Consider the following 23,508-nt stretch of genomic DNA (forward strand, 5'->3'; position numbering starts at 1 on the left):
ACACTTCAATATTGAGCGTCAGATACACACATTTTTTTTTTTTTACAAATCGTCGGCTTTCTACTTATGGTACTGGTATATTGTATTCATGTTTGAAGTACAATATTAGTTTGAGAGTGTACCTAATATTATTATTATTTATTGGCCAAATAATGCGCTCTGCTAGCTTGAGCGTTCGCCAACCAACACAATGCTAATTGTTTGTTGGCGAATAATTTAATTTGGTTTATGAAACTGCATTGGCTCTTTGGTATTATATTCATTGCGTGTAAATGGTTATGACTATTTCGGGTGGTAGCAACCATTTCTTCAATACACGCAAATATTTCCACATAAACGTTCATACTTAAATATGATGCAATTAAGTCAGTTTGCTCCATTACCTACATCATACGACGGTAGATTTTCGCGCGATCGATTCGTCGATCGCCTATTGCATGTCTTGAAGTCTTAGTAGATTTTGCCTGCTTAAAAGCACACGGCATCCTTGACGGAGATGCGACTCGATTACGAGCATATTTTCATCGCGATAAGTAGTTTTGAACAGCGTGTTAGTTTCGTCTTTGAGGAAAAGTCTCGCGACTTTTAAGCGGTGGGTGGGATATAATCGAGAGAATATATCCCACCAATGAGTAAATACGTCGCAAAAAGTCACTTGTTATGCATACATAGTGCGATGGTGTTATTATCTGTACGGGTACGTTGAATACGTCCGACGGATCGAGTCCTATGTTGATGGTTGATGGACTTATGTGTTGCGAAGTTTATGACGAAGTTCATGGTGTCAATTAAATCGTTAGGTGGTGGTGGTGGCGATGACTGTACAATAGACGAGCGTTATATATATTTGTCCGCACGTTCGCCGTAAACTTGAACACGAATAGCTTGTACTGCCATTTTTTATCCCTCCACACTGTTATAATTAAATCCACTTGTTAAACGTTGGACGGGTAGAGCGTCACTGCCGCGTGAAATATATTATATAACGATATTATCTTAGTTAACAATAAATCTGCGTAATCAGTTATCAAGATTAGATCTACTTACGGCGCTCAAAACGCCAAGTGGTGAGGACAATATTAATTTGGTGCGAAAATAATACGGAAATCCGCGGGTATATGTTAAAAGGGTTGGCGGACCTGATAGAGGGCGCCACGAGCTCCCGAGCGCGCTCGCTAATGCGTTATGTAAGATGTAACTAGGTATGTATGTGTTGTAGTGATTTGAAAAAGAGGATTACTTAGTTAATCGGGGGAGATTGTTTATTTCTAAATTCATTATTTATTAAATAACCATAACTTATATTACCTCTCTGATTCCCGTAACGACTTGTTTGTTGAAATCGTGGCTTTCGTCTGATATGTGGAATTAGGTGACCGATTTATATTTTAGAGTAAAAAATCTTTTTCATTGAATCACAATACTTGTTAATTGTATTTAATTTTTTGATACACATTAATATATATATTTTTAATTATTATTACAAACATTTATAACTATTTAACTATATCTTACTGTCCAGACGATCTGCGTAGTCTTTTAAACTCGCCTTTGGCCGTCTGTACAAGAAGACAATAATAACGCGAATGCCCGCCTGAACGGCAGACTGGAATTCTTATAATATGATATCTTAATGTGTGTGTGTATGTGTGTGTGCTTAATCTTAATGGCTAATAATTATTATAATTATTTTCTTATATACTTTACATTTAAAAGATATGATGGCTTAAACGCACATCATTACAGTATGTATATATAATATATATTATATGTAGTATGTATGTATGCATGTATATAGGTATGTAGCGGGGGTGGGGCGAGGTATAGGGCTAGGGCCCCGATATGCGGCGGGGGCACGGGAAGCGCGTCATGCTGGGCGGTGAGCGATGGCGACACGGTATTGGTCGGAGGTGGGTAATGGTGATGACGTACGGTGCTGGCGCGGCCTGACGCTAGCTAACGGGTTTTTTCGGGGGATGATGAAGTGGAGGGATCCAGAATCGGCTATTTTATACTACTTGTGTTACTATGAAATATGAAAAATATAAAAGGGAAATAAATGATTAAAATCCAATTGGACTCTCTCACAAAAACTATACATACATTTCACATATAATACTATATAAGTATTAATTATGCTATTTATAGAGGTACTTACCAAAATGTGCCTGTATATTCGAATAATATAAACACTGCGCTAGATATATTAGGTAGGTACACTCTCAAACTAATATTGTACTTCAAACATGAATACAATATACCAGTACCATGAGTAGAAAGCCTACGATTTGTAAAAAAAAAAAAAAAAATGTGTGTATCTGACGCTCAATATTGAAGTGTTAACATCTGACATGGGCTTGCCGTTTTCTTTGCCGCTGCAGTGTAGCAACTCTTTGAAGATTTCTTTTTTTAGGGCTGGTCTTATTTTCTGTGCGTTAAATAAATTATAAATAAATAATAATAATAATAATAATAATTTTAATAAATTATTGGCGGGCAATCATGGCAACCATTAAACTTCCGTTACAATTTTTCGTGACATCAAATTTATACCGATTCACTCTAGAGTCTACCCCCATTTTTTACACACACGCGCGTAAAGATGTTAACACATCAATAATATTCGGTGGAATTACTTGAATTGAATCGAAATAAACCAAAGCTCGCTACCAGCTATTGTAATTTTATATTCATAACGCATAAAAATACTAAATAGTGTATTATACAATATACATAATACTAAGTCATACAACTTACAAATACATGAGAACTATGTCGATTTTCGGCGTAAGCAAGTACCGATAAGGTAATCGACTTCCAAAAAATAATTTATATAATTGGTAAAATAATTTAACATGTAATATTTAAAATTTGAAAATCACTTCACTAATATACATAATTCCCACAAAATTATGACATCAGTGGATTTTGATTTATGAAAAATATAATTTTCGAACCATTTCACCAACCTCCTCACCCGTAATATTATTGTTATAACATTAGGAACATAAAAAAACATAAAAATGTATTTCCAACAGCACAAAAAACTTTCACAATATCGCAAACAATAGCGCCTTATATATAAGGTTGTATTATATATCTGTGGTAAATACTAACTAATATAATATATTCCAGAGATACACGATACACCTACCTATTAATTTATGCTTAGGTAGCTGTATGTTATAGTAAACAAATGTATATACATTCTTTTATTATATTAGTCATAATTACACTAAATTTTTCTTGATTTAATTTAGACCTATCAAAAATACGATAAGGTATACCCGACAAATATGTTTTTATATGTGCTGCAATAATATAATTATATATTAATAAATATAAATAACTAGCTGTCACGACACTGCGTTGCTGTGTTTAGTTTCTTTTTTTGGAATTTTCGTAGGCCGTGTGTTAGTTTTTACTGTAATATTAAAAACATGAAGTATCTAGGTATATTGAAATTCGAAAGTGTGTAATCATAAAATACTTAGGTATTACTCGGTCTATTTATACGAATTATAAAATAAAAATGGAAAATATCTGTGATTAATAGGTATAGTTTTTAGACTTTATATGTTTAGGTCTCAATTTCAAATACATTATAAACACTTGACATTATATTGTTACTATAGTTACTATTGCTACTATAATATATAGCTATATAAAATCTATCCAAACTTTTAAAAAATCCCCTTTTACCCCCTTAAAAGTCGATTTTTGAAAAGTCTTTTCTTAGTGCGCCCCTGCATTGCTTAAGGAACCTCTTCATTTCAAGTCTCTTAAACCCAATGATTTGGTCTAGTCGTTGATGAGTAAATAGGGGCGGACCCCTATATGTATATTATATATACATATAATATAATAAATTATTAAATATTTAAATATTACACACTTATAAATAAATATTTATTAAATAATAAATAAATATATATTTAAATTTTTTTAATTTTATACTAAATTAAAATCCGTTCTCTAATAATAATATATTAATATGTAACGCATTATGTATCGCTGTTTTAAAATATCGTATTATAAATTTCAATAACGTACATTTCAACCCATATTCTTTGTTGGTTAGACACGTAGACAACATAATATGCGAGTACCTATACGACGTCCCTATAATATGTCCTGACGTTCTCCTCACAATATTAAAAAATAATCGTTAACTTATCGTATTATATAAACCTGCAAATATTTCATTCTCCAGAATCTCAAATGGTCAGAATAATTGTTCGACCACTGTGATATGTATGCTGTATTTCGTTAGAAATCACTAATGCAACTAATTTATAATGTAGGTTCTTAGGAGTAGTCAATATTACAATGTATAATATAATATATAAAATAAAATAGGTGTATCGAGTTGGTCATTAATCATTATCATACAATATACACGTGGCCTCCGGCCTCCTGTCGATATCCTGCCTACAGCGGAAACGTCTAAAAGATAAATATGTATGTAACCTGTATTTAGGTAGGGAAAGGCGGGGCAGAACCGTACTATTAACTTCTAGGCACTGTAAAACTCACAGCATTTGAAAAATTTGAAACTGGATTGCGTAAATATATCACAAATATTGTTAGCTTCAATAATATTGAAGCATTTAAAAAAAATCTTAACTTAAACTAAAAAAAAAATCCAAATTTTGAAAGTACCAAAAAATACGATTTTGCCTCATAGGTGGGGTAAAACCGTATTCGTCTTGGGGCAAAACCGTATTGATGGTTTTATGATCTAAAATAATAGAAATATAATAGGCACCCTTTGTAATACATATTAATACCTCCCCTCCCCAATAAAAAATCCTGAGTAAAGTATTTTGCATTTTTATATTAGAATAAAAAGAAATAATAACTCATTTAACAACTATTACTTTCACTTTATTATGAACAAAATGTTGTAGGGTAGTTCTTTACCTTACAAAACAAGCTTTTTAAATAACATTTAAACCTAACATGTTTAAAGATTCATGTAAGTAACAAAATAATGAAAATAAAATAAACATTAAACTTAATACTTATATTATAAAATAAAATAAATAGGTAGGTCCCTACCTACCAATATTTAAAACAAAATAAAATAATTATGTAAAGGAACATTTTAATTTCTTAAAAAGTAATATAGGTTCTTTGTTGCGCCGTTACCGATCCTACGACGATCGGCGGTTGTCGGCAACGACTCGCATGTGATATCGTAGACAGGAGCGGAGTGGGTTACCCCAAGTATACAATAAATGACAATAATATTTTTAAGTAACAAAGTCGTTGATATATAATATGACAACTGAGCAAAATATATATTAACAATGAGCCCAAATAAATTAAATATTAATAAGTATAACGGACCTAATATAGGGCGCCCCGGGGTCGATTGACAATAATTAATATATAGATAATAATAACACAAAAATATAATATACAGTAATAAAATATAAAAAAATACAAAACAATAATGGTAGATAGGTACAACCAAATAATAATAAAAAGTACGACCTGGTTTATATAATTGGTCGGATGACACACGTGGTCCTGGTACAGTTGATCGGCGGCCTGATGGTGCAAACGACAGCAATCGATTTTGCTCACGTTAACAATAACGTATCCGGATACCAATCACACTGTGGGGTGTAAAGGTGGACCACACGACTTAGTGTGACGGCACAAAAAGAAAGGCACACAAAAAAATGACGGTGGGCGGACAGAGACGTATGTCAAGCCCAACCGTTCGGAAAAGACAGCAAAGGTGTCACCCGTCGGTCAACGGCAGACGAACTGTCGCCGGACACTGGAGGGGGAACTTGCTGGGCGCCTCCATCCCGCTACACCGTGGTGTCCGAAACGAATAGTTAATAGATAGATAATATTCGTCGTTCCGCGTTCGAACATTCTTAGTTCTTGAACACATCTAGTCGTTTTAACAATACATTTTTAAATATAACAATATAACATTATAACAAGTTTATAATAATAATTATATAAAAGGAACATACTAATTTCTTTATGAGATAATATAGGTTCTTCTTGAACACATTTAACATTTTAACAATAAGTGCATTAACTGTTCTGTATTTAGAACAAAATTAAATTAAAAATATAATATAATAAACTATTGGTAACTTATTTTTTACAGTTATCACAGATATATGTTTTCCAATTTTCAACACTACCACATAACTCATGTAACCAATTTTCACAAGTTGTGCATTTGATCCATTTTTCTCCATTTGTATTTGTTGTGTATAACTCATCACAATATAAGCACTGCACATCAACATCATCTTTGGAACATGTGGCACGTTTTTTCAAAGCTTTTTTATTATGGCAAACAGTTTTATTTTCAAAAAGACTTCGTTTGACTGGTTTAATACTTTGTGAATTTTCTAGATCATTTTTATAAGGGCTTTCTGTTATTATTGCAGTTTTTCCTCTTCTACTATTACTAGACCTAAAACTTCTAGCAGGGATTTTTGGAATAGGTTGAATCATTTCTGGAGATACATTAAAAGCACTGGTATTTATAATGGTAATATTATCTTGTGACACATTGATATTTACAGAGTCATTCAATGGAATATTATTTGATGTAGTAGCTTCAGGTGCAATATTATAATTAGGTGTTACCATTTCAATTTCATGTGCAGCTACTACAAGTTCTGTTGGTTCTTGAATTAGATTTGTTGTTTCAGCGGCTGCAAAATCTGCTTCAGTAAATACTTCTGGGTCATACGGAAAAATACCAGTTTTTTTAAAACCAGAACATGCATTTCTAATATTAGCTGCTTTTATATATGCTTCTCCAAATATTTTTGATATTTGGTGAAGTCCAACAACACGTCCAGGATGGTTTACTAACCAATAATCTAATTGTTGACTGTAAAAAGTACTTAATGGCCCCATAAATGATACATCAAGTGGCTGCAAACGGTGAGTTGTATGAGGGGGAAAACAAAGTATAATTACATTGTTCTTGCGTGCCAAATCAATTATATCTAAATTCTTAACATGGGTCGCATGTCCGTCTAATAGTAGAAGCACTGGATTTGATTCTGTAGGATTAGTTTGTTTAATAAAATGTTCTAGCCATTGAACAAAAATATGTGACTGCATCCAACCAGATGGATGGCACACAACCAATGTAGCAGGTGGCGCTCCATCAATAAAATCAGGGTTCATTCTCACTCTTGGAAATATCATAAGAGGAGGAATAAAATTACCTGAAGCTGACATACAAATAGTAACTGTGACATTTTGACCTCGTTCTGATGATGATAACTTTCCAACTTGTTTTCTACCTTTATGAGCAATGATTTTTGCCCGTCTTTTTGCAACATTTGATAGGCCACTCTCATCAACATTAAAAATTCTATCAGCAGAAAATTTATATTTATCATAGCATTGTCTTAATAAATCATAAAATGCAGAACAACTGGCTGGTTGAATCCCATTGCTCTAGCAGCTGAAGTAGGCTCTGGAGCACGCACTGATAGCTCAGAATGCCTTTTTAAAAAACCTTTTAGCCAATCTTTCCCTGAATTAAAATTATTTAATAATTTAATTTTTTACATACTTGATACAATATATATATATATAATTTTGCTATCTTACCAGCCATGCCAGTGTTCGTATTAAATGTATGTTGTATACTAGTGATGGGCACTACCGAATAGTTTACACTATCGAATAGTTCGGAAGACTATTCGAATAGCACTATCGAATAGTTCGAATAAGTTTCAATTTCAAATAGTTTTATTATGGAGATGGACTATTCGAATATTTCAATTCGTAAATTATTACTAGAGCATAGAATTATATGCATTAAAAAATAAAAACCAACCAAATATGCCCTTCAATATTTTAAATATGCGCTAAAACAGTAAAACGTTGAAATATGCAAAAAATAAAAAATATCCATAAAAAAATATGATTTATTAAAAAAAAACATCCAAATATACAATTAAAACCGTAAAATAAAGCCTTCAAAATACAAAAAAAATGGATAAATATTAAATATTTGCAAAAATATGCACTAAAAAAGTTTCATTTTTAAAATCGTTATGCTATGAAACAATATTTTATGCTCACTTAGCATATCATACAATCAGCCAGAATAAATATGCAAATGCGTATAAATCCGCGCATAGGTATATAGTATATACTATATACCTAACAATATGTGTAACCATCCGGGTTTTTACTTTTTAGTTTTTAGCGACGAATCCTTTAAATTCTTGTATAGTTAACTACTAACTAGTAAGTAGTAAATAGTAAATACTAAAAATTAGTGATGGGCACTATCGAATAGTCACTATCGAACTATTCTTTTGCCGTCCTATTCTAGGTAATTGCCTGTTGCTCTATTGTATTTTTCAAGACTTTAAACCTTCACAGTTTAGACTTTAGACCGTCGCCGACGGGTCGACGGCGGCATCGCCTTTTTATTTTTGAAGATCAAGAACATAATATTATTATCGTAGTAATGTTATTATTAGGTATGATGTTTTTGTATATAAAAAGAGACGCAAAAGCTAAAAATAAGTAAAAATCATAGACCTCTTTCTCACAAACCCAAACCGCATTCAATATACCAACATTTTTAGCGACAATCTACATACCTATTGAAATTTGTACCTTACGACTTCCTAACTTATTAACTACGATCATTTAGAATATGTCTTTTATACCATAAAGAGTATAGACACAGTACGTTCTTGGTTTCTTACTTTTTTATTTATTGTGTTTCTTAATCGAATTTTGTTTTGAAAATTAGTATTTTTGTGTTTTATTATTGACAATGTATAAAAAAAATCGCTCTGGTGTTTGGAATTATATGGATAAAGATCCTAATTCTCCACGTCAAATTCAATGCAAATTATGTAAGCTTAAAATAAAATATACAAACAATACATCAAATATTTGGGACCATTTACGTCGGAAACATAGTACGGCATTGGAAGCTAACAAATTAGCGACACAAATTGAAGAGCTTGATGACATAAATGTCTCCAACGAACCATCAACGTCTACAGGTAATTTACATTTTTATATTTTAAATTTTAAATTTTAAATGTTTAAGTATTTTTTAAAATCTTAGAAGTATTTTAATTTTAAAAAATAATTCTTATATTCTGTATAGTGTATATATATACACTAGACATATCAACACAAATATTTAAAAATTAAAAAGCTGATGGGGATAATAATTAGTAAATAGGGGCATTTCTTTTTTAAACTTTTTTTATAATTCTTGCACTGAACCAAGCAAACATTCCTAGTAATCCATCAAAAAGAATTAAAAGGTGCTGGTGTCGCGACTTAATTAACTAATCGGGTAACTTTAAAAAAAAAATAGGTATGTATTTTATATGTTAAAAATAGCCTCATCGAGTGTTATACTGTTATTGCTGGGTAACTTCTAAATACTAACTACTTCCCTCAAGTATTCACGCCAAATGCCAATATAATATATTTTCGCTCACATGCTTATTGTAATTTATTATGTTTACAGATCGTATCTTTTTTTATAAAAAAAAAAATAAAAAATAAAAAAATTGAAGAATTATATAAAAAAATCATTGTTTACCGAGAAATAATACAATACTTCAATAAATATTAAAATCTAAATTAATAAATAGGTAATAATTAATAATGAGTAATGACTAATGATCATCTTCTTTTTACTGCATTTTAGAGCATTATTTAATACAAATATAATTTAAATTATCATTCCTAAGTTAATGATTTTTTTTTTATGTACATCATATTTTTACCTTCTATTAAAAAAAAAACAAAAAATTCAACATAAGATTTCTAAAAAATATAACTGACATAAAAATTAAAATCCAAAATTGTCAATATGGTATGAAGACATATCTAAAATTCACTTTTTGTGAAAAGAAGTAACCTCAATAAAAATAAGAATTTCAAAATTTAATTATTTTTAAATTATATATTAGTTTGTAAAAATTCTTAGTCTTTTACTATGAAAATTTAGATTTAATAATATTCTTATGTTCTACAGCAGTGACTCATTCTCATGAACAACATACTGTACAGATTATTCCAGGACCACCTCCAAAAAGACAAAAACAATTGACACTTATGAATAGGTAATATTATTAATATTTCATATACTTAAGTACTATTTTGTACAATCGTACACATACAAATATACCTATTTATATTTTAAATTATAATACTTTATATTTTATAAATCAATGATGCAATTATTTGTTGATAGGTTTAGCTTACCACCTGAAAGTAAAGTGGACCAATTCTACAAAGCTGTTGTTCAAATGATTGCAGAAGATATGCAACCATTATCAATTGTAGAAAACAGTGGATTTCAAAAACTTATTAAACCTACTTGATTCACGTTATAAGTTGCCTAGTCGCAAACTCATTGGAACAACGCTTATACCAAATTTGTATGAATCAACTAGACATAAGATTGAAACTATTTTGTCTCAAGCAAAATATGTATCACTTACATCAGATGTTTGGACTTCATTGAATACAATATCATTTATAACTGTGACTGTGCATTTTTTTGACATTGATTTAAATTTAAAAACATATGTATTAACCACCAGAAAACTAGAATCTAATCATACAGCACAGTATTTATCTGAAGTACTTACAGATGTAATAAAAGAATGGAATATAGAAGATAAAATTGTTGCAATTGTAACAGACTCGGGTGCAAATATTAAGGCAGCAATAAGATTACTTGGACTTAATCATATCCCATGTGCTGCTCATAAATTAAACAATGCTGTAAAAAATGCATTAAGAAGTGATTTCGATGAAAGTGACATTGAAACCGACCACACTGAAGATGTTGAAATTATGAAGCTGGTTAAAATGTGTCGTTCTATTGTTGGCCATTTTAAGCACAGTGAGGTATCAACCAGGGCTCTTCATGAGAAACAAAAACAACTTAATTCTCCAATTCTTAAGTTAAAACAAGACATGCCAATTCGTTAGAATAGTACACTAACAATGATGGAACGTTTGTTGATAGTCAAAGAACCTTTGATGCTGGTTTCAATGAGCTTATCAAGATGTCCAAAAATGCCATCAAATGACCAATGGGAAAGTATAAACGATTTTGTTATACTTTTAAAACCGTTTGAAAGCTTAACTATACAAATATCCTCAGAACAGCGACCAACCTTAGCAAAAGTTATTCCATTATTAAGAGGTAGGTAATACTAAATATCTGTACACTAAGTAGAACACCTACTGTAATTTTAATTTTGAATAATATTTTCTTATTTACCTATATTCAATAGGTTTATTATTATCAGTTAATAATAAGAATTCAGTGACGTATACAGGCAAGTTTTTAAAGAAAAAATTGATTGAAGAAACAACAAAAAGATTTAATGATATTGAAGAAATGTATCCATCACATTTATACTCTAAGGCTACTATATTAGATCCTCGATTTAAGAAAGCTGCATTTATATCAAATGAAAATGCCAATACAGCTGAACAAGAAGTTCAAAAAGAGATAGCTGACTACATTAAACCTAATGGTAAATTAGTTTTATACAATTTGTTTTTCTGCTTTATACATTTTTTTTTTTTCATAATAGATAATAATTATTATTTACATCACCAGCCAAAAATTAAAAAGTTTATGTTTCACAGTAAAAATATCTAGTACAAATATATTTTTAAAAGTTTAATTATTTCTACTAAAATTTTTGTTAATAATGACCACTATAACATATAAAATTACAAATTATGAATTGTAATTTATAAACTATAATGTATAACAAAACATAATAAAGAAAATATATATTTAAACAAAATAAAGGTTTAACCTTTTAGCTTATAAAATTCTTAAAATACAAACTATTATAGTACACATTATATTCCATGTCCTATAAAACCGTTCAGTATTTATAGTTTTTTAATTTTTTTGTAAATATATAAATACAAATTTATTCTTTAAGTTATCATCAACCTATTTCGTATCTATGACTTATGTATAGGTACTGTTTATAGAATTAATTTTAATTTTTACATTTATAGAAAATTATAGCAATTAATTTTTTTATAGATTATTAAATTGTATTAAAACATGATAAATATAACTTAAATATCTAAACAAAATGAATAAAATAATAAATTTATAAATTTATAAACATCTTAAATGATGAATAACTATATTAGTATGTTATTTAAATCCATTATGAATTAGGTATGATGTATGAAATATGAACCATAAACTATTATAAGTATAAACTATAAACTACGAGTATAAGCTTAATTAATAATTTAATTTTAGTTCAAATGTGTAAAACTGCAAACTGATTTTAATAAACCATACTTTAATTTGTTTTATTTAGAATTTACATTCAAATTAATTTTATCTAATTAATTTTATTTAGCCCCTGAGAGAAATATACTTGAACAAAGTGTACATCACACCACTTTGACAACTGCAGAACAACTAGAACACAGCAGTCAACCCGTTTCTTTACAAGAAAATTTATTGACATATTTAGAAGCAACAGTCACTACACTTCGGTCTCAGACAACATATTCCAGTACAGCAGCAACATTATTCAAACAGTACATGAATATCGAATTTTTAAACATTCAAGATGATCCAATATTGTTTTGGAAAAATAACAGACAAATGTTAGGTGCATTGTATGAAGTAGCTTTGAAATACTCTTGTATACCTGCTACATCTGTGCCATCGGAGAGAGTATTTTCTAAAGCTGGTCAAATAGTCAGTGCCAGACGAAATAGATTATTACCAGATAATGTGGATAAACTTATATTTTTAAATGCAAATTTAGAAAGATAAATGATTTTGATTTCCATTGTCTTATCTTATATTTTTTTTACTAAAGGATTTTAAATGTTAAGTTTTTTAAACAATTTATGATTTTGTTTTTTTTTGAATTTTAAAGATTTTGTTATGTAGTGAGTTGTAATATTATAAATAAATAATGCATTTTAAGAACTTGCTGTACACGTTTTAAAGTTATATATTTAATATTTATTATTAGCTAGTCACATTTTGGTTCAAATACTTTTTAATTTATCATTAAAAAAAGTTTAACCATTCAAAATAATTAGATTATTTTATTTTTAGGAAACTAAAATATTTTTTACAACTAGTTAGATAAACATTTTATTTTAAATATTTAAGACTATTGATTATAATATTTCAAATGTAATATAACATGATTATATTACTTCATATTTTTTTAAATAGTAAATAGTAAATACTCTATTACGAATTTTTTATTTGATAATTCTAAATTCACTTAGAAAAAAAAACAATGAAAAAAAATGTAATGGTCTAAAACTCTAAAAAGAAACTATTCGTACTATTCGAACTATTCGAATGAATAAAAACTATTCGAACTATTCAACTATTCGAATGAATAAACTATTCGACTATTCGAACTATTCGACTATTCGACTATTCGAACTATTCGAATGAATAACTATTCGAATAGTTTTAAAACTATCGAATATATCGTGACTATTCGAATGTTTTAACTATTCGAATAGTTTTGGAATGACTATCGAATAGTTCGAATAGTGAACTACTATCGAATAGTTCGATAGTGACTATTCGATAGTGCCCATCACTATTGTATACCATTTCTATCTGCAAGCTGAAAAGCAAGCTTCCTAACACTTTGTTGAGTTAATCCAAAAAGGCGACTTTCCATGTCTTTTATATATTCAGCAAGTACATTTTCTTGTTCGAAATTAAACACTTTCTTATAGCAACCTAGTCCTTAGAAATAAATAAATAAATCAGTAAGTATATTATTATTATAAAGTGTAATAATGAGTGTACCTCCCTATATGAAAACAAAAATAAAAATATATGAATAGTTGTTGATATTAAACTGTTTTTGCTCTTTATTCTTAAATTTTTTAATTAATAATTATTGTATGAAAATTGATATAATGCTAAACATTTAGTAGATATCTAAGATTTAATTAACATTATATTAGGTGGCAGTAAGGATAACTCAGTCCGAGGCATCGGGGTATTAATTTTAAATAATAACTAAAATCATGTATTTTAATAAATAAAAGAATAAATATTAAAATAAATTTAAGTTGATGGTTATTTTTTAAATGCAAATTCTCAATTACAGATTAGGTATGTAACTAATTAGAAAAATAGAAAACCTATACCGACCTTTTGAAGCACTGCTGTCAAATTCTATTTTTTCATCTTTAATTTTTCTAACTCTATCTTGCAATGTCGAATGGGGCACATTGTATTTGGTTGATGCTTTGCTATAACTATTTTTATCATTAATTACTACTTTAATGGCTAATAACATTGAACTCTCATCCCAAGACTGACGATTTGTTTTGCGTACATAATTACGAACCATCTTTAATAAAAGTAAAAAGTTATCAAGTAAATTATAACACGTAATAATATTATAGCCACGTATAAAACGCTGGGGCAATTCCGTATAGCATACGCTTTTGCCCCACAGTAGGTGTATTCAAATTAACACCAATTAACTAAAAAGTATGAGCAACATTTCTCCATATTATATCATTAAATAATCTGTACTTATTTTTGCGTAATTTGATGCAGTTTTTTTTCATATCAAACAAATATAAGTATAAAAGTTTTTAATGACAATATATGAAAAAAAAATAGTGATTACACATATTTTGTGATTACAAGAATTTGAGCGGGAATTTGTTAAAAATGAGGTTAATAGTTATCGATAATAATAACAATAACGGTCATGGAGAAATAAACATCAATAATTTTTTTTCTATCTTGACTTATATATAACTAAATAACATAACTAAATACTAGTTATTTTAAGCTTACATAAATGGTGATATATTGTTTGTGGTATGCGTCTGATTGAGTAATTATAGATAAATCTTCGTTCTAATGAACTTCTGATTCTTGTACGAGATCGTTTATTTTGAATCCAATTCAATCCACTAACCACCACACTGTGAATTCCATCCTGTGTTATGTATGCAATATTTAATTTATGGTTTGATAGAATTTGTTGATTCATTATTCGACGCCGATTAAGACAAATCTGCACATTTTTCCAGCATCAATGGAAATTAGTGTAAGACATACTAGAGCTGGTATATTTCGATCCTGTTTTCTTACACATAACACAATTATTGGATGATTATTCAGTTGTAATTTTTGTACTTTTTATTTTTGGATGACACGTTTATCATTTTAACATGGCATTCTTTAAAAATTGTCGGCACAGCATCAGGATAAAGTATACGTCTCTTTATACCAGATTTAAAATATGTTGGTGAAAAGTGAAATGAATATATCTAATGGTTTGGTAAAATTTCTTGATCCAATAATCCTGGTCTGGTGTGCAGTCCTTTCAACTAAATTCGTAGTGAAATGTATTATCCCCGACCGTTTAAGGTGAGGGGTAGGGCTATTGCAATACATCATGTGTATTGGGCGATGGGGACGCCAATTTCCCTACGCCACAGAGGTTAGACCTGGGTTCACTAAACCCCGTTACACTAAGTAAAGGGTTCTACAGGCGGATATTTTTACAATAAATCAATTACCAATATAAATAATATTATTATTGATGAATGTCTAATGATAAACATTTGTCTTAGAATAAAGCTTTTTAGAATATATAAAAGGATTTATTTTTACTTTTACTTTAATGAAGTTACTTCGACATAAATTATTCTTATCTGATTAATGTTTCAAGAACTTTGTCAGTGGCTATTAAAATTACTTATTCAAAATAACCCTCTTGAATTAAAAAAAATACAGTATAAGAAAATAAATTAAAATTACTTGTGATATATTTATTGATTTAATATTAATAAGTGAAATTACTTCTCAGTTACAGATTATAAACATAATTTATAAATATTATTTAATATTAAAACACTGTATTTCTACAATTGCAATGAAATAAATTACAAAATAATGTGTTTTATCAATTAATAGATAAAACATATATGTTCCAATTTAAAAAATATCACTTAAATATAACTAAACTAATAGGTTTAGTATCAATCACTTTGAACTGTTATTTTCTTTTTAATTCATAACATAAATATAACAATATTGAACCTTAAATTAGTAAATTATAAATAAATAATTAGACAAAATATAAAAAAAATATAAGCATATACGAAAATAAATAAGGAGTATAAAAGGTATTTGTATAATTTACACATTACAGTTTTTAAGTCTAATGAAATATTTGAACTTGTGAGGAGTATTCACACGGATTCATTCGATAAATATTGGAAATATTACTATAGTATTAATTAAAAATTTTATGAACAAGTAGGTATTATTATAAATAATGAGTAGTTGGAGAGTATTAAAACAATATACAAAAATAACAATAAAACCTGATGTTAAAAATTTTTCATTTTTACAGACGTTTTCTAGAACTAAATGTTTAACAACAACTGTTCTGTTAGTATAAAAAAATATATTTTTAAGAGACACACAAAACAATACAGTAAAAATGAATATTCATTAAAAACATAAGTACCTAATTGAGTTTGTGATTAATACATACAAATAATAAGTGTTGTGTATTATTACTAGTAATTAATATTGTCTGTGTATTACATAAAAACAATTTGAAATCTTATTTTATAAATATAAAAACAATGGTACTTACATTAGTTGCTATCATAGTAATTTAAAGGTTAGGCTATAGTTATTCTAAAAATATATATATAAAAAAATAAATAATAAAAAGCTTACGGCCATGTTGGTTCGAATATATAAAAAGTTTAATATCCTCTAGATTACAAATTATAAAAATATTTGTTTGACAAATAATATATAAATATTTATATATCCTTATAATATATATTATTGTTTATTAATAATTGAAATATATCAAGACGAATTACTCATTACGACTCGAATGAAGTCATACAAACATTCAAAAGTTGATATGAAAAAATATCTATAGAGTATTTCTATATTATTGTATTCAAAGAAGTAACGGTATATGATGGACTGAAAAACATCATACAGAATTAGTATAAATATTAACAAATTAATTAAAACAAAAAAATAAATATACAAATAATATAATAAATATATAAACTTTTAGATTCCCTAGAGCAGCTTTGGAAGTTGGTCGTCCAGCAGCAATGCGGGCAATAGCAAGGGCTAGACATAGAACTACTCCACCAGTTCCGCCGAGTCTTGCTGAGTGGCCAGCTATATTAAATTCAGCTGAGTGGGGATCAAGACTAGCGAATTGTAATGGGACAGAATATCGATTCTTCCAGGGGCCGTTAGAAGTGTTGGGCGAAGATGGAAATATACAGTTTGTAGGAGTTGTATTTTGCAACAATCAATTTCTCCATCAAATGAATGTATACATGCCATCTGTACGTACATTATACATTAACGGAACATTTCAAGTGAGGCCAGCTTACCCACCTGATATTGCTCAACTTCTTACAGTACAAATTGTTTTCAACAATGTGGTAAATCATCATTAACTCAAACATTTATTATGTTATTATACTTGTATTTTGTATTGATTACAGGCGATTCCCATTATCCATGTTTTGCTCATCAACAACACAACAACTGCATATTGTAGAGTTATGCAGTTCATAAGAAATGATTTGGCGTTAAATCTTTCTTATGAAAATCTACAAATTATTACTGATTATGAGCATGGCTTGAGAAATGCAATAACCAGAGTGATTCCAGAAGCCACAAATACTGGATGTTGGTTTCATTATATACGTGTAAGTAATTAAAAATTTAATAATATATTATTAATGTTATTACATATTAAATATATGTATGTTCTTATTACTTACACATTTCATTTTAATATTTAGTGCATAACTAGATATTTGAGGAATAATGGGCTTATTAACATTTGTAACACCAATGAGAATGCAAGATGTATAGTAAGAATGGTGAGTTAATAGTAAATTTATGCTCTTTTTTGCTAAAATTAAGTTAGTGCCTGTTGGAGTAACTAAAACATTGTACCTTATGTACTTGTATCCTCTTTCTTTTGAACTTTTCAATACTTGATTTTTGTTTGTATATTACATAATGTTCTATTTCTTATTTACTCATTTATTTATTTTATGAGCTCTAATGATTTATTGCTAAAATAAAAACAAAAAGTATTAAATAAAAAAGGTTGATAAAATTGGAAATTTGTTTAGCTTATGGCATTGCCACACCTACCAGGGAATCCAATTGAATACCACCAAAATAGATTTTCTATTCAGTTGGGATTCAGATTTATTCAGGATTTAGGTTTGTAGAAATATTAACCTTTATTAGTTAGACTATTTCTTAAAAATAATTTATACGTTTATAGTAAGAGACTACGAGCTTGAAGTACAATTAGGAGGGTTGTTGAGGTACTTCGAGCGATTTTGGATGGATGTTGTGGGTCCATTGAACTTCACTGTTTATCGTTTGAAGTACCGTGCCAACAATTTTATAGAGTCGTACCACGCTACATTAGTAAGACTCATGGGACAACATCCACCGCTATATCGGTTTTATGGTGAGTTAGTGTTTACAATTTGTTTAGTTATTATTCAATATTGTCATTAATATTTTATACATATTGACAATTTATAATATGTTATTAAAAGTATTGTATATTTCAGAACATTTAAGAGGCATAGAGGAGCGGTCAAGGGCAGACTTTATTAGGGCTATAAATGGGCAACCGGTAAGGAGAGTTGATTATAGGGGAAATACACGACCGAGAAATGATATCATTATTAACACTGCTTGGGAGAGATGTGAGAATGGAGTTTATAATTTGGAAAACTTCATTAGAAACGTTTCTCACACTCCAGAGCAGTTGTTAAGAAATGAAATTGGAGAGCCAAATTTCATAGAACGCCGTGAGTGAACTATAAAAAAAATAAACAAATAATTAAAAATTAATATTATATAATTATTTTAGCTGTTGTATTACCTGTTGCACAAATTCAACCATTGGCACCACCTCCTCCATTACCAGCTAGACCACAACCACAACAAGTGGAGCCTCAACCACTAGCACCAGCACCAAGACAAATCTTGCCCCATCCACGACCAGTGGCTATTCGGCAACCGATACGGCCTCCTCCACCAGTGATACAACCTCGACAAGCTGTCCAACCAATACCACTAGAACAACGTGGATATGCTCCACAACCGGGTCTTGACCACAGACAAGAAGTTGATGTACGGATGGCATGGGATGAATTTCTTCAGGACATTGAGGATGATGGTAATATAATCAGCTGTTAATACATACTACATAATATTTTATTTAAAAAAATACAGATATGAACATAATTTTATTGTTAGTACCAATTATTAGTTATTCACAGTTTGTTTTTTATTTGTAGATACAGAAGAACCAGAAAACTGCATCATTTGTTTTGATCGACTTGCCTCAGTCACATTAATGCCTTGCAGGCATGAATTTTGTAATGTTTGTGTAACTAGGCTTGTGGCTGATCAAAACAGAAGATGCCCACTTTGTAGAGGTGTGATTCAAGTCTACTTAAATTATGACCATCCTATGTAAGATATTTTGTATATAATATAGCATGTAAACATTATAAATAAATAAATAAGTAAAGTATAAAATAATTACTAAAACTTGTTCTGAACTTATAGAAATGTATTACCTATATTTGTATATTCTTTACCAGCACTATAATTAGATCTTAAACACTAGGTACATAAATAACAGTGTTGGGTAAGTGACTTTTAAAAATATTAAGTTACTTCAATCGTTACTCAAATAAAATTGTAGTGAACTACAGTTAATACATAAGCACATAACAGTATTATTTACTATTATAATTTATAAGCATTAAAAAATAGTTCTACCAAATAGCTATAATAATTTATAATGCTGCAATGTAAGTATTCGATCTGCCATTTATTTGAAATTACTAGGTACCTATCAGAAATATAATACAAAAAATTACATTGTAATGTAAATTGTAAATATAGTAATAAACGGGACTAGGATTTTTATGCAGTAAAAAATTGTAAAATATGCATTTTATTTACCAAAATATGCAAAACCATGCATTTTCATTTTTAAAAGATACATACAAAAATAAAGTTACATTTATTGAAATACATCAGTGATTATGTTATATAAAAACGTATTTTATATTATATTAAATTATTTATAATATATATCATATTAAATTATATATAATATATATTATATATACTAAAGTTGATATATAAAATAATTGAGATTAAAAATTAATATTCATTTTTCGCATGCATTAGTTATTATTTTAGTAATAAAATTTATAACTTACATTTAATAGTAGAAATATGTTATATGCTACGACCACATATTTTTTAAAATATTTGAATATTTAATGATCAGCCATCGTGGTTTATTAATAATTGTACCATAAGATTGTATTCATAAAAATAAAATGTAATGTTTGACCAAAAAAAAAAGTTATGTACTTTGATCAATTTAATTATTATCAGCTTAAATACAATAAATACGATCATACTAAATATACAAAAACATGTATTAAGCTTAATTTATTCAAAAACATGCAAAATAAAAATAGTACCATTTTCATGACGATAATGTAAGTCGTAGAAATTACTCATTAAAATTCCATTTGAACATAGCAAAAAAAAAAATGCTGTTGCATACAAATCTTAGCCTTCGTAATAAATAATTGAAAATTGAAAAAACTTAAAAATAAATAACAATATTGAATAAATAATAAGGATAATACATTATACATACTTAATTTCTATGATGACCATAGATTTTATGATATTTAAATGTATAATAATAATAATATGTGGAATCACTGATAGTTGAGTAGATAGGATTTTTCTTCTTTATTAGGTCTACTCTACAGTTCTATCATCTTTGCTCTAATGTTGTAGTAATGTAGTATAGTCATACCAAGGTGTATTTATAAATACACCTTGGTCATACCCTATCAATTGTTGGATCTCACATGTTTTATGTTTTGGGAACAAATGTTCGTAAAATAAACTTTTCTTTCAAATTATTTGGTTCCACAAAACATTTGTTCCATGGGACTTTTGTTCCAAAAAATATTTATTCCATGAGACTTTTATTCCACATAACATTTGTTCCATGGGATTTTTGTTCCACAAAACATTAATTGTTCCAAGGTACAACTTGGAACAAAAGTCCCTTGGAACAAATGTTTTGTGGAACAATTATCATCTTACCTACGAAAACTACTTTGAGATACGACAACACTTCACTTAAATTAGAAAACAATTTGTCCCACCACTTGGTTGATAAGAATATTTTAGAAATTGATAAAGTAAAAACTTTTCTTAAAATGTTTTATTATATCAGTAAATTATTTGAAATGGTGCGTTTTGGAAAAATGTTATATTATCGCCTATACTAATTAACATGGGCATAAGTACACTTTGAAATAATCGAAAAAGACATCGTAAACCATTAACAAAGGAAATAGTCCGTTTTGAAACTGATTGCAATAGTACGTTTTGACAAAAATAATTTATGGAAATAGATCGTTATGAATAAAATGGGGATTTCCCGACACATTTTTCGTATACAAATAGTCCGGTTTGGATAAAAATAATGATACCATTGGATTCTTTGCTATTTTTACCATAAGAATCAATATAAAAGTCGATTTTGTTAAAAATGGAATTAGTGCGTTTTGGAAAATTTTCATATTGTAGTTTGATGTTTTTGAAGATCCATTGAATAGATTCATGATACCAATCATCAAAAAACTATAAAAGTTAAGATTAAATTTAATAATGTAAGGTTAGTTTTAATAAAGTAATATAAAGAAATAAAAACCGGGCAAGTGCGAGTTGGACTCGCGCACCGAGGGTTCCGTACAAACCTGTAGGTATATAAGTAAAAGTTTTTTTTATTTTTATTGCAAAATGAAATTTCACGGCTGTATTTTTTCAATAAACATCAAATATCGTTTACAGAGAAGGTTTTAATTCCCTCGCAAGTAGTCGCGAGTTTGAAAATATGCGGCTTAAATTGTTATTATTTCTTTCGATTGCGTTGACATAAAAGTTTGATTTTGTTACAGTTTAAAGGTATTATAGACTTAAGTATTTAGTATGAATTTTAATTTAATACCTCATCGCGTTCATGAGATAAGGAGTAGTAACTTTGAAATTTTCAAAATTGTCAAAAATATTTTTCAAAAATATTTTTTTTTTATATGATGAAACTAAAAATTTACGGTTTTCGTAATTTTTCCTATATCTGTACTATAAGACGTGACTTCGTACGAAACTTCAAGATTCTAAGTTCACAGGAAGTACCCTGTAGGTTTTGATTCCCGTGCGAGTTTCGAAAATTTGACAGACGGACGGACGATATGCGGCTTAAATTGTTATTATTTCTTTCGATTGCGTTGACATAAAAGTTTGATTTTGTTACAGTTTAAAGGTATTATAGACTTAAGTATTTAATATGAATTTTAATTTAATACCTCAACGCGTTCATGAGATAAGGAGTAGTAACTTGAATTTTCAAAATTGTCAAAAATATTTTTCAAAAATATTTTTTTTTTATATGATGAAACTAAAAATTTACGGTTTTCGTAATTTTTCCTATATCTGTACTATATGACGTGACTTCGTACGAAATTTCAAGATTCTAAGTTCACGGGAAGTACCCTGTAGGTTTTGATTCCCGTGCGAGTTTCGAAAATTTGCGGAAATTTGCGGCCTAAATGGCTGTATCTTTTGATTGCGTTGGCTTAGAAGGTTGATTTTTCTACAGCTTCCAGGGACAGTAGACCTGAGTATCATATACAAATTTCAGTTTGATACCTCCACGCGTTCCTGAGAAAAACGCTCTTGACAGACGGACGGACGGACGGACAACAAAGTGATGTTATAAGGGTTCCGTTTTTTTCTTTTGAAGTAAGGAACCCTAAAAATGAAAATAATTGTACTTTAATAACTATCTTGGATGTATGGTGTATACATATTAAACTATAAGATACTTACCTAAATCGTATGCTACCATTGAATACGTTATCGTATACTTCAATAAAATGAAATGTGAGTATAGATCCTTTGATGAAACAATGATGAATACCGTCGTTTACTTTTTCTCTTTTACTTAATTGGCTTAATTTATAACACAAATTAAGAAAAGGAGAAAAAATATTCGACAGGACTTTATTATTTCTCTTATATACTTACAAATTGTAATACATATTAAGCTAATGGTAAAAGACCAAGAATACAATATGATCGAATAAATGTAATATAACCTAATATAAAATATTGTATACATTTACGATTAAAAATAGTGAGTATAGTTACTTATCATTAATACTACAAGGAATGAATGATATATTTATAAAAAAAAATAATAAAAAGCTTATGGCCGAATCAGTATAAATATATAAAAAAACATCAAATTAATCTTATAGTAAAGAATTATATTAGAAACTTTTAGACGCATTTGAATCGTC

At 28.7% G+C, this 23,508-nt stretch overlaps 2 protein-coding genes across 2 annotated transcripts in view; both read left to right on the forward strand.

Moving 5' to 3' along the window:
• LOC126555835 (uncharacterized) overlaps positions 1-19,682 on the forward strand; it is a 52,802-nt gene extending 33,120 nt beyond the window's left edge. The window contains exons 3-10 of the mRNA XM_050210733.1: positions 17,115-17,496; positions 17,560-17,766; positions 17,863-17,943; positions 18,202-18,295; positions 18,360-18,551; positions 18,658-18,900; positions 18,963-19,271; positions 19,393-19,682. Coding sequence (XP_050066690.1) covers positions 17,115-17,496; positions 17,560-17,766; positions 17,863-17,943; positions 18,202-18,295; positions 18,360-18,551; positions 18,658-18,900; positions 18,963-19,271; positions 19,393-19,574 — 1,690 coding nt within the window. The 3' untranslated portion in view covers positions 19,575-19,682. The remainder of the gene's footprint in view (positions 1-17,114; positions 17,497-17,559; positions 17,767-17,862; positions 17,944-18,201; positions 18,296-18,359; positions 18,552-18,657; positions 18,901-18,962; positions 19,272-19,392) is intronic.
• On the forward strand, positions 6,051-13,011 carry LOC126549136 (E3 SUMO-protein ligase ZBED1-like). The gene is made up of 5 exons (XM_050197698.1): positions 6,051-9,032; positions 10,025-10,112; positions 10,244-11,206; positions 11,298-11,543; positions 12,405-13,011. The coding sequence occupies exons 3-5, from the start codon at positions 11,005-11,007 to the stop codon at positions 12,827-12,829; spliced, it is 873 nt and encodes a 290-aa protein (XP_050053655.1). The 5' UTR covers positions 6,051-9,032; positions 10,025-10,112; positions 10,244-11,004; the 3' UTR covers positions 12,830-13,011.
• Positions 19,683-23,508: the final 3,826 nt, after the last annotated feature.

The sequence above is a fragment of the Aphis gossypii genome, chromosome 1 (assembly GCF_020184175.1).
Source record: "Aphis gossypii isolate Hap1 chromosome 1, ASM2018417v2, whole genome shotgun sequence".
NCBI classification, from domain to species: Eukaryota; Metazoa; Arthropoda; class Insecta; order Hemiptera; family Aphididae; genus Aphis; species Aphis gossypii.